The sequence below is a fragment of the Rhincodon typus genome, chromosome 10, assembly GCF_021869965.1.
Source record: "Rhincodon typus isolate 14 chromosome 10, sRhiTyp1.1, whole genome shotgun sequence".
NCBI lineage: Eukaryota > Metazoa > Chordata > Chondrichthyes > Orectolobiformes > Rhincodontidae > Rhincodon > Rhincodon typus.
Window position 1 is genome coordinate 6,682,468 of NC_063341.1, and position 13,198 is coordinate 6,695,665.

Below are 13,198 nucleotides of genomic sequence, written 5' to 3' on the forward strand. Positions count from 1 at the left end.
GACCTGTGAAACCAAGCTGAAGCCCATCTAACCTACACTATTCCATTATCATGCATATGTTTATCCAATGACCATTTAAATGCCCTTAAATTTGGTGAGTCTACTACTTTTGCAGGCAGGGTATTCAGTCTTGGTTTTGTTTGTAGATATGCGGAAGCATGGGGCAGTGGAGTAAGGAAATCATGCTTCAAAAGGAAAGGGATGAAAACTATAAAACTGAGCTCATGATACTGCATAAACCAGTCATCAACAAACAGAATGTTTGTTTGTTTGTTTGTTTGTAATGGCAAAACAACCAATTACAGAACAATTATATAGCAAACATTTAAAAAAAAAACCCCATTAATTTCAAGACTTCTTAAAGATATATATTCTGGAGATGTGGGCACCACTGGAAAGGCCAGCCTTTGGCCACCCCTAATTGCCCTTCAGAAAATGGTGGTGAGTTAAAATAGGGTAATGTTGCAAAGTATTTTGTAAAGCTCTGACCAAGTCGTTTTCTTTGCTTGGCACGTATATAATCCAGTAAAGGCATGTTTTGTTAGCATGGACTTCTTTGTTATATGCACTAACTGCATTGAATGCTGAGGCCACCGCAGTTATCTTCTGCAAATGCCTTGGTGCACAATGTTGACAATAACAGAAGGTGAACGAAGGGAAAATTAATTTTTCCATCGAAACAACAAGGTATAATAATCCCATCCATTTCATTTAGCCTAGAAGCATTTGCATTTTAGTACAGATCATAAAAAGTGTGAAAGTTACATAATTCCTTGTCACTGAAAATTATCTGACATTTTTGTCCTCCACTATTAATTTTTGGACCTTGTCTTTAGCCATGTCACCCTGGCACATTACAGTGGGTCTAGAGTCACACGTGGGCCAGATCGAGTAAATACAGCAGATTTGCTGCCCTAAAATGGACATATGTTGTAATGACAGTTGCTGATAGTTTCAGTAATGGTGTCAGGAAAGTAGCTTTCAGTTCCAAATTTGAGTTATATGACAGTGTGATTTTAACCTTTATCACCCGAGCAATGGTCCCTGAGCCTGTGCATATCTGGTGCAGTGGTGTTACCACTATGATACTGTCTGCTCTAGAGCAGTGTTGAAATTATGGGAAAAGGTCATGCACAAGACACCAGAGTTGAAGGAAGTTTTGAAGGTTTGGAACAGTCAGGTGGGACATTAATATTAATAGAAGTGATCCTAATATGAGAGTTTTGCTGCACTTCATCCGTTGTTTTCCCTTTGGCTGTTTAGCTGCCCTTTGAGTGCTCCATGCTACATATAGCTGTAGAAATGTGTTGATTTGTTTTGCTTTGGTTTAAGTGAGGGTGACATGACAAATGCCCATTTTGTTCACTTCAGAGAAAGTCTCTACACTGTCTTGTTTACTTTGTGAGATTTTACTGACAGGTTTCATAAGTTTCCATTTTGCCTTCTATCACAGAACCAGAAGAGATGGACTATTCCTCTGAGACCAACCAAGCGTCTCCAGGTACACCATTTTTAAATGATAATACACTTGTGAAGGATCTTTTGAATATTTTACCATGTTAAAGGCACTGTATATAAATACAGGTTGTTGTTCTTGTCAATAATCTGTAGTTCACTGAGTAATGTCACAGTAATGGCAAAAGGCTCCAAGCAAAACTTTTAAGGTGTAGGTTGTTTTGAAGCGAGTCTGGTTTGATGGTGCTTGGTAACTGGGGTCCACAGCACAAACAGCATATACCCTGGATAGTTTGCCATTGAATCTATGTTGCACTTGACCTGGGAGTGCAGACAGTGGTGTGTGCAATTTGCATTGCTGTCCTTCCTAATCTATTGATCACCTGACTCACCCGGTTTTCCAGTGGCCCACCGCAAGTTTATTAACACCACAGTCCACATCCTGCCAGGAGGAGGAGGAGAAAAATCCAGCATGAGATTCCTTTTGTAGAGTCTGCTTTTGCTTCATTCAAGTGTGGTAGAAATTACTATTCCTGTTTGTCAGTAGTATGACAGTCAGTGGGTTACAGACTGAGTATTTTTTTGTTTCATTTATTCTCTTACTGTTGCATATTTTCATGATGGTAGCAGAAGCTGAGTTTCTAAGTCAGGAAATCAAAATTGGCCCCATTCAATTGGTTTTTTACAAGTAGCTCTTATGGATTAATCTTGTGCGTTTCCTCCTGCTTCTCATTATGGATATGTGTTCATTCTCAATTAGGTGGATGAATGTACTCCTTGGTAACATTATGAAGCAATGTATATAATTAATAGCACAGAAATGGCCCATTTGTCTCTATCAGTCTATTGCCAGAGTTTGTGCTCTACAGAAGCTTCTTCACACTTGATGTCCTCTCCTCCTTTTGAACATGATATTCTATTCCTTTTTCTGTCTTCTCCTTTACATCTTTGCTATTTGTCTTAACCCCACTTCTTGCCACTCTCTGTATAATGAAGTTTTGTTTGAATTTCTAATTTATTTGTGTCTCTGTCCTTTGCAACTCCTGGTTTCAAACACCTCCACAAACGTCTTCAGTACATCTAACCTATCAAACGCGTTCATAATTTTAATGACTTCTATCAAGTGACCTCTCAGCCATCTCTTCTCTACAGAGGAGAGCCACAACCTCTTTAGGCTTTCCTAATAAGTATATCCTTTCTGTTCTGGTATTGTACTTATGAATCTTTTTATCCCCAGTGTTTGAATATACTTTATCTTTTGGAGGCCAGAGTAGTGTGTTCTAACTAAGATTTGACACAAATTCAACAAGTCGTCTGCTTTTTACTTCTGTTCCTCTTTTAGTGAGCCCCAGAGTTTGGATTTTTTAAATGGCACTTTTAACGTGATGTTGCTACTTTTGGAAATTTATGTATAATGTATTCTAAGATCACTTTGCTCCTCTGCCCAATTTGAAATCTTATTATCCATTAGCATTAAATTGGGAAGATCTTATAAATCAGAGTAGAGACCAGGCAAGAGAGAGTTATTAATATGGGAAATGATAAACATTCTGTTAAAAGTGTTAATATATCATTAATTATATTGTTAATTTGTTAATGTCTTTATTTAAGGTTAAGAAGGAACAGATAATGGGTATTAATTGCCTGAGTGCACATATATATGTGGGGGTGCATCTGTAACATTATAGGTCATTAACTACTCAGTCTTAATTCCCTATGAACAAAGGAAGGTGTCTTGGGTTTCTACCACATTGACTGGTTTGGATCCAAATTGACAACAGGCAGAGATAGAGAGCACAAACCTAAGAGTAAATCAACACAGCTAGAGATTACAAAAAGAAGAAAAGGACAAAACTGAAGACTCTGTATCAGAATACACATAGTATTCAAAACAAAACTGATGGTGCAAATAGAAATAAATATGATCTGACAGCTTTTACAGAGACTTAGCTGCAGAATAAACTAGACTGGGACCTGAATATTGAAAGGTAAGTGACAATTAGGAAGAATTGAAAGCCAGGAAAAGGGAGAGGAGTGGCTCTTTTAATTTAATGATGTTAGCGCAATAGAGAGGTATGAACTGAGCTCAGGAAACTAGGACAGAGAAGTGGTTTGAGTAGAGATGAGAAATGAAGAAGTCACTTGTAAGATTAATGTACAGGCCCATTAATAGTAACTGCATGGTAGATGGAATATAAAGGAAAAAATAAGGGAGCTTGTCGGAAAAATAAGCAATGATCATGGGAGATTTTAATTGGAATTAATGACTTCATAGCAAAGACGCCCCGAGGTTGCAACCACCAAAATATGATTGAATGTTTTATTTGAAGGAGAGAACAATGGGTCCAAAACTCTTATTTTTATGTTAACTGAGTGCATGAAAGCAGAGGGAACTAAAGTGAGCTACCAAATTAAGTTGAGGGATGTGGTTGACATTTAAATGGATATTTCAGAATATATAGAATAAGTACGTTACAACATGACTTTTTGAAAAATGATGAGAGAAACCACCATCAGATTAACTACTTAAAGATGATATCAAATCTGAAGAAAAATCAGCCAGTCATTAGTTATGCTAATAAAATGTTGCTGTTTATTGCTAGGAAATTGAATACAAAAGTATGGAGTTGTGCATTGGTTTACAGGACATTGGTGAGCTCACATCTGGAATAACGTACATCTGCTTATTTAAAGGAAATGAAAACGTGTTTGAAGCAGTTCAGAGAAAGTTAATCACACTAATAGCTGGAATGGGCAGTTTGCCTTATGAAGAAATGTTAGACAGGCTAGACCTGTATCTGCTGGAGTTTAGCAAAATAAGAGGTAAATTAATTGAAACAAACAGAATATAAACATATAAGAAACATATAATTAAAAGTAAAGCCTTGGGTAGTGTTGTAGAACAGAGAACTGGGGGGTCGAAGTAGATCATTCTTTTGAAGTTAGTGTCATATAGATAGTGGCTAAGAAGGGTTTAGCACGCTTGCCTTCATTGCTCAAACCTTTTGTGTGTAGGGGTTTGGGACATTATGTTGAGGTTGTAGAAGACGTTGGTAAGGCCTCTGCCGGTGCACTGTGTCCAGTTCTGGTCTCCCTGCTATAGGAAGGATATTATTAAGCTAGGGAGACTTCAGAAGAGATTTATTAGGATGTTGTCAGGAATGGATGGTTTGAGATATAAAATGAGACTGTATAGGCTGGGACATTTTTCACTGAGTACAAGAAGTTGGTGGGGTGACCTTTGTTTATGGTGGTTTATAAATTCATGAGGGGTATAGATAAGGTGAATGGCAGGTGTCTTTTCCATAGGGTGGGGGATTTCAAGACTAGGGGACATATTTTTAACGTGAAAGGAGAAAGATTTATAAAAGACATAAGGGACAGATATTTTACACAGTGTAGTTTGTGTGTGGAATGAACTTCCACAAGAAGTGGTGAATGTGGGTGCAGTTATAACATTTAAAAGACAGTTAGATAAGTACATGAATAAGAAATGTTTGGAGGGATATGGACCAAGCTTGGGCAGGTGGGACTAGTTTAGTTTGGGATTATGGACAACATGGACTGATTGAACCGAGAGGTCTGATTCCATGCTGTATGACTTTGACTCTAAGATCTGAATGTTCTTGATGGTAGATGTGAAAAGGATATTTTCTCTTGTGGGAGAATCTAAAGCTAGGGGATTACTGTTTTAAAAATAAGAGGTCACCCGTTTCACAGACAGGAGAGCTTTTTCTCTCAGATGATGGAAAATATTTGGAACTCACTTCCTCAAAAAGGTGAAAGCACAATATTGACATTTTTTAAGCTTGAGCTATCTAGATCCTTGATATGCAAGAAGATGATAGGTTTTTGGGGGTAAGTAGGAATAAGGTGTTAAGGTGTAATCTGATCAGCCATGACCTTATTGAATGGCATATCAGGCTTGAGGAGCTAAGTGGCCTATGCTGCTCCTAATTTACATGTATGTATGTTTGTTATACTTCATGTCCACCTACATTGACATCCATTTGTCAAAAATTATCCCATTGTATTCATTAATGTCGTACTGTATTTTGTTGCTGCCTTCCTGAGCTTAACTGTGTACCTTGATACCCCCAATTTGGTATTGTCTCCAAATTTTGAAACTGCTTCTGACTTCCGAATATGTACAATTATTTTAGTTGTAAGCAGTGTTGAGAATTCAGCACCAAATTGCGTTGACCACCATTCTTATTTATTACCAGTTAATTAGCTACCCTTAACCTCTCTTCTCTGTTCTCTGTTGTGAAATGAACTTGTTATCCTTTCTTCTTCTTGTCCCCTGATTCCCCATGTTCTACCTTTAATCACAAATCTGTCAGTTATACAGTACCTTATCAAAAGCCTTTGAGAATCCACATGTATTCTATCTGCTGTATTGCCTCTGTCATTTCTTCCTGTTATTCCTTCAAAGCATTCAATATGTTTAGTCAAGCAAGACTTCTGCTCTTGAAATCTTATTATTCTTATGCTTATTATTCTTTATTTTGTTTTCATTTCCACATATTTCTCAGCATCTTTCAGCCAAGATTCTGTTTCTTTCTACCACTGATGAGCTAACTGATAATTTCTTAATCATCGCTGTCATAATTTTGAAATCCTCTATCTAAGAAAGTGAATATTTGCCATAGAGGGAGTGCAGCAGAAGTTTACAAGATTGATTCTTGACGTGGTTTTTAGTATGAGGAGGGAAGCAGGTTGACTGAGCCTGTATTCACTGGAGTTTAGAAGATTAAGGGGTGGTTCTCATTGAATCATACAAGTCTGACAGGATTGAATGGACTGGATAAAGGGCTGATGTTTCCCATGGCTGGGGGGGTCCAGAACAAGGGTTAATTAATGATGTCAGGCTATGAAGTAGATGATTTTGGACTGAGATGAGAGAATTTTTCACTGAGAGGCGCGTGAACTTTTTGGAATTTTCGACCACAATAGGCTGTGGAGAAGTCATTGAACATATTTATGAAAGAAACAGATTTCTCGAGGTTTAAGGCAAAAAGGGGTGTGAAGAGAGAGTGGGAGTGTGACATTGAGGTAGATGAGTAAGAATGTGTTGGAATAGACTTAATGGGCTAAATGGCCTACTCTTGCTCCTGGTTTTCTACGTTTTAAGTCAGTCCTCTGTCTTTTCTAACACTAATATAAAATATAAGAAATGATGTGTTCCTTCATTACTTGATTAATTGAGTCATAAAAAAACTGATCAAATGGCATGTGGATATTTCTACAGCATTAGTTTTGATTGTGATGTAACTTAAAGTCAAATAGCTTGTTGCACTTGTATGAAATGAAGAGTTTTTTTTGTTATTTGTCCAACTACCAGGTATAATGTGTGATTAGCATTTGGTGGTTGTGTGCCTGTTAATGTTCCCTTTAAAATTTAATGTGTGTGGATGGTTTCTTGAATATGGAAAACCTTTGCATTTTTCTAAGCAGTCATAATGTTCTGTGCAGGACTGGACCTTTTTTTTTGTGGTACCTTCCAATGCATGTACACAATACAGCAGGAATATTGGTATATACCTTTCCCCTCAACCCTTGCGTCAAATGACCCATAGAAACTTCTACTTGGCTCATACTTGGAAGAATGAACATCTCGGTTGAGGTACTAAATGGCAGGCAGGTGCATTTGGTCCTTAGGGCAGTAAAATGTTTCAGCAAGTCTTTGATTGTGCTGTATATGAAGGAGCAAACCTGCCCCCATTACCATTTATTTTTAGCTTTCAATGTTCGTGATTCGATTTCAGATGGGAACCAGTCTGAAGATACCAACGGTCTTTCGGTGTCGCCTCAGAATCCTGCAGATGAAGGTAATGTATTCCACTATCTCAAATAGTCCTTTACGTTGTCTAACCACATTAACTTGTCCCAGTTGGGAAACTCCCTTTTGTTTTCACAACCAGCTCGTAAAGCTCTCTCCAAGTCATTTTTTACAATTACAAAGGATTTGCAGAAATAAAAACAAAACGTTGTTAAATATAAATGCTGCATGTATTGTACAAATATTAGCGTGAATTTGTGAACTCTGACATCATTCCTATTTAAAGAAGTTGCATAGAGATGCTGAACAAGTAAGGGAGGTGAATTTTAATGCACAATATCAGGTCTAATCTGTGAATTACTGCTTCTATTGTCCTCCTGTTAGTTCATTCCCTGACCTGTACTGCCCAATTTCTATTGCTTAAACTTGAGCATTTTATGTCTATTTCACACCTTTGGTACAAATGATATTCAAACTTGGTGTTTTTAATCAACAAAATATATTTTATAAATATCCTTCAAATCTTTTGTCTCACTATTTAATTGTGCCTGCTTCAAGAATTGGTACTTCTTTCTGGTGGTTGAGGAATTCCTTTCATGAAGTATAATCTGCAATAAATAATCTCAAATTTCAGATATGGATTCAGAATCTGAGGTGGAAGTTGAGAGGTTGCAAGAACCCACAAGAGTGTCGACGCTTCAAACATTTTCTGGTAATGCTTCCTTTAATTTGTAATGTGTAAAATGTCACCATGCCGTTTTTGTAGGCAGTTGCCTGTCTCTGAGAGAAGTCTAAGTTTGGACAAGTAATAATGGATTCTAAATGTTGACCGAGCCAGCACCACCCACATCCTAAGAATGAATATTTGAAAACAGACCAGGTATTGACGTACTGTCAGGCTGATGACCCACTCAAGCCTGGTCTGTTTTTCTCGTTTGTTTGGTGTTCTGTATTGATATGCTGTAAATTGTTCAGTTCAGCATTCCGATAGAGAGCTCAGTTATAGTGCTGCGAGTCTATTGCTCAACTTGAACAACAAATTACTTTTTGTTATTAATTGTACTAGTGCTGAAACTAAACATGGTTTTTACTTTATTCTCACTTCCTCATTTGGAAGGTATTAGCAAGTGCCACAGTCTAGCCAGGGAATGATACGAGAAAGTTATTACCCTTCTAATCGTTTGGTTGTGTTTCTTCTTGAAACTACTAGGCTGTTATTATTTATATTGTGTCTCTAATGCATCAACAGTAGTTTTCTTTTGTACATGCTTGACATGAAAAAATGTCAAGGATGTGATGGAATGTGCATTTTCACCATAAGTGTTCAAGGCTTAGTCTTTTCTGTGACTGCGAAGCAGAGTGCAACTGTTTGTCTGAAGAAGAAAATTGGAGATACTTTAAGAAAGGTCACGTTTACAGAGATGTTGAAATTTAGTAGTACTGATCAGCACAATGCTAAACTTGCACTGAAAGTAGTGTTTTTCACGTATCATCTCATAAAACCCTGTCAACTGAGAGAGAGTACATGAGAGGGAGAGACAAGAAAATGTAATTTTGGGTTACGAGAATTTGAGCGTGATGAATGAGTGCAGAGTAAATTGGTTTGTTGCGGTTTTCAGGATATTGAGGGGTAGAAAAAGATGGGACTTGAATTTATGTAAAATCTCCATGTTCTTGGGTTGTTCCAAGTTGCATGTTTATGGTTAAATGTTTTTTTAATTTTAAAATTTTGTCACAAATGCTTTGGTGGGCAAATGAAACAATCAGGTCTGACAAAAAGCAAGTATAATAAATAAGCCCTTACTGCAGAAAGAGGCAGCTGTTCTGTTGAAACGGGCTCCACTTAAATTGTGCTGGGGCCTGGTGAATTGTATAACTAGTGCTTCAAACTAAATAGTGGGTGGAAGGGTTCAGTTGCTTGGTAATTTCTTAAAAATCAAACTGTAAGGAGAAGGTAGGGGTGCATGTTAGTGATGAGACTAGTTGTTACAAGAAAATGGAAAAAAGGGACAGTATGTGTGAACGCCATATTGCATCAAGGAATCGAGGAAATGTAAGGCGGATTGGTGATAGGACGAGGTTAGAAGCTTTGTATCCGAATCCACGTAGCATTCGGACTACAATTTAATTAGTTAACAATGCAAATAGAGACAAATGGTTATGATTAGGTGTCGATAACTGAGACATGGTTACAAGGAGATCAGGACGGAGAGTCGAATATTCAAGGATACTCTGTGTTTCGGAAGGATAGATAGAAAGGAAAGTGAGGTAGTGTAGCTTTATTAATAAAGGAAGAGATTAGTGCGTATTGAGAAATGACTTTGGCACTGGAAGTGAAAACATTGAATCAGTCTGGGTAGAACTGAAAAAACAAGGGGAAGAAGTATCTGGTGTGAGTTATCTATAGGTTCCCTAACAGTAATTCCACAGTTGAACACAATAAAAACTAAGAAATGCTGGGAGGGTTGTAAGAATGATAATCATGGGTGATTTTAATAGGTATATAGACTCGATTTAATCAAGGTGGCAAGGGTAGCCTTGAGGGAGAGTTCATGAAGTGTATTAGAGATTCTTTCTTGGAGCAGTATTTTGGGGAAACCAACCAGGGGACAGGCTATTTTGGATTTAATATTGTGTAATAAGATGGGATTAATTAATGATCTCCAAAGTAAAGGATCCTCTTGGGGGGAAAAGTGATCATAGCATGCTAGATTTTCAAATTCAGTTGGAAGATGAGAATCTAGAGTCCTGTATTACTGTTCTGGTGTTAAACAAAGGTAAGTACATAGGCATAAGGACAAATTTGGTCCTAATGGACTGGGCAGAATAAACACAAGACAGTTAATGAACAGTGGCAGATATTTAAGGAAATATTTGCTTCATTGCAGCTAAAATATAATCTAAGAGATGGATAAAGCATCCATGGGTAAGCAAGGAAGTTAAAGATAAAATAAGGGCAAAACTAAGACATACCATCTTGTAAAGGCCAGTGGTAGGCTGGAGGATTGGGAAACTTTTAAAGACCAACAAGAGTTATTAATAAAGTAATACAATGAGCTAAGGTTAAGTATGAAAGAAGACCAATGCAAAATATTAAAAACAGATAGCAATTTCTTCTGTTAGTATATAAACAAAAGAAGAGAATCGCTAAAATGTATGTGGTACCTTAGTGGACCAGAGAGTTAATTTAGGGTCTCTGGAATTTCTGTTTCCTAAATCAATATTTTGCCTCAGTGTTCATGGTGGAGGCTACTGAAACTATCCCAATTGTAATAGGTAATGGAGAGGTTGTAGAAAAGAAGGATCTTAAAACAATCGCCATCAATAGGGGGAAAAAGTACTGCGTAAACTATTGAGATTAAAGGCAGAAAAGTCTCCAGGGCCTGATGGCCTTAAAGAAGGTCACAGCAGAGATAGTGGATGTATTAGTTATAATATTCCAAATTTCCCTGGATTCTGGAAAAGTTGCAGTTGATTGAAAAAATGCTACTGTAATTCCCTTTTAAGGGAGGGAGGCAGAAAGTAGGAAACTATAGGCCAATTAGTTTAACATCTGTGTTTGGGGAAAATGTTGACATCTGTTATTAATGGAGTAGTAATAGGACATTTGAAAAGTCAAAAATCTATCTGAGCTAGCGTGGTTTTATGATTGGTAAATCAAGTTTGATTTTACTCGAGTTCTTCAGAGACAGAACAAACAAAGTGGATAATGATGGTCCTGTAGATATAGAATATCTGGATTTCGGAAGGGGTTTGATAAAGTGCTGCACAAAAGGTTACTACACAAGGTAAAATCACGGAGTTAGAGGTAATAAATTAATTTCTATAGAGGATTGACTAACCAATGGAAGCAGAGAGCTGGGATAAGTGTGTGTTTTTCTGGGTGGCAGGTTGCAACTAGTGGGATGCCACAGGGCTTGAGGCTTGGGGGCCCAACTATTTACAATCTATATTAATGACTTGGATGCAGAGATAGAATATTCTATGTTGAAGATGAGGCGAAAATACATGGGAAAGTAAGCTGCAAAGAAAAACTAAGAAGCTTATAAATGGATGTTAGGTGAATGTGTCAAATGGAATTTAACATGGAAGAGTGTGAGGTTGTCCATTTTAGATAGGAAGAATAAAAAAAAACAACTTTATCTAAATGGAGAGAAACTTCAGAGTACTTTGGTGCAGAGGGATCTGGGTGTCTTAATGCATGAGTCACAGAAAATCAGTATGCAGGAAATGCAGGTAATAAGGAGAGAAATGGAATTTTGGTGTTTATTGCTACAAGAATAGAATAAAGAAGTAGGGAAATGTTGCTGCAACTCTACAAACACCTGAAGTATTGCATACTGTTTTGGTCCTTTTACTTAAGGAGTGATGTAGTTACACTGGAGGCAGTTGAGAGGAGATTCACTAGATTGATGCCAGAGATGAGGGGCTTGTCTTATGAAGATAAATTGAGCCAGTTAGGCCTCTGCTCTCTGGGGTTTGGAAGAATGATGGATGCTGGGACGTTGAGTAAATTTTAAGGAGGATAGAGAGATTTTTTTTTTAAATTCGTAATGTGTTGAATGGTTATTGGGAGCAGGGAGGAAAGTAAAGTTGAAACCAAAATGAAATACGCCATGATCGTATTGAATGGTGGAGTAGGTTTGAGGGCCTGAATTGTCTACTACTCCTCTCAGTTATTATGTTCTATGGACATGGATACCACAATTTTGATATCCATTTTGTATTTCCATTTATTAGGTATACTCCTAAAGGAACAGGTGTGACCCTTGAGGGCTATATTCCCTAGGGCTTGGGAAGAAGTGTGCTGTGAGCATGTTTCCTCTGGCATGTGTAGAATTAGTGCTCATAGATTCAGAATAAGGAGCTGGTCATTTAGGACGCTGGATGAAAAATTTCTTCACTCAAATGGTTGTGAATATTTGGAATTCTGTACCCAGAGCACTATGAATTCAGCATGTTTAAAACCGAGACCGATAGAGTTTTGAGTTCTAAGAGAAACGGACAAGTGCAAAAGTAGAGTTGAGGTAGATAAGCCACGATCTTATTTAATCGGGTAGCAGTACTGAAGATTGAACTCCCTACTTTTTTAAAAAAAAAAAAAATTATGTTCTTCAGGAAAGGAACATTTACATTTATTGTGTTAGTGCAGTACATGTTTTATTGTTATTTGAGAAATCTGTGTATGATATGCTGTTGAAAGTTTTGGTCAAAAGAGCACCAGCAGCACATGAACAGGTTTTACTCTTGGGCATATTATGATTTTTTTTTTTTCTTTGCAGGCCCATTTCCTTCAACTGGCAATACGCAAAGAGTACCTGACAGACAGACACCACTATATTCACGCCAAGCCCAAGATAAGTCCAGATCACTTCCATTTTGTCATACAGGTAGATTGTCATTAAAGCTAAATCTTATGCTCCATATTTAAGATCTATGATGATTAGGTGGTGTTGCAACTTTGAATGCTATGGAGAAATTGACTTCTGAGCTAACAGTTTCAGTCTCAACACTTTGGACTTAAGCACCAAGGCACAGAACTTATCTTTGTGCAGTTGATTGGGTCTGCAATTCCTACTTTTCATTAGAATGTGAGAAATAGGAATGGGCCATTTGACCCTTCAAGCATGATCCACCATTCATGAAGATCATAGCTGGGTTTCTTCTTTCGCTGGACTTTTCCACATTATCCCAATTATTCATCAAGAATCTATCAATTTTTGCCTTGAAGACACTCAAAATGTGACCATCCTGAGCTCTCTGGAGGGGTGGGGGGACAGTTTCAAAGGTTAAAATAATGGGGGCGATAGAGGGCTGTTCAGTTGCATGCAAATTATGTAGAGTTGAAGGGGCGAGGAGTAAAGTTTCCAGGAGTAGTAGTAGGACAGAGATTGAAAAGGGTCAGGAATCTAACTTCAGGCAGAGCAGATAAGGGGACAACTATGAGAAGAGGGGCAGTCA

At 37.6% G+C, this 13,198-nt stretch overlaps 1 protein-coding gene across 5 annotated transcripts in view; it reads left to right on the forward strand.

Annotated features, from left to right (window-relative positions):
- LOC109913683 (torsin-1A-interacting protein 2-like) overlaps positions 1-13,198 on the forward strand; it is a 45,364-nt gene that overhangs the window by 10,375 nt on the left and 21,791 nt on the right. For all 5 annotated transcript variants that reach the window (XM_048601634.1, XM_048601638.1, XM_048601637.1 and 2 more), the window contains 4 exons: positions 1,454-1,501; positions 7,224-7,286; positions 7,872-7,949; positions 12,520-12,627. In XM_048601634.1, coding sequence (XP_048457591.1) covers positions 1,454-1,501; positions 7,224-7,286; positions 7,872-7,949; positions 12,520-12,627 — 297 coding nt within the window. The remainder of the gene's footprint in view (positions 1-1,453; positions 1,502-7,223; positions 7,287-7,871; positions 7,950-12,519; positions 12,628-13,198) is intronic.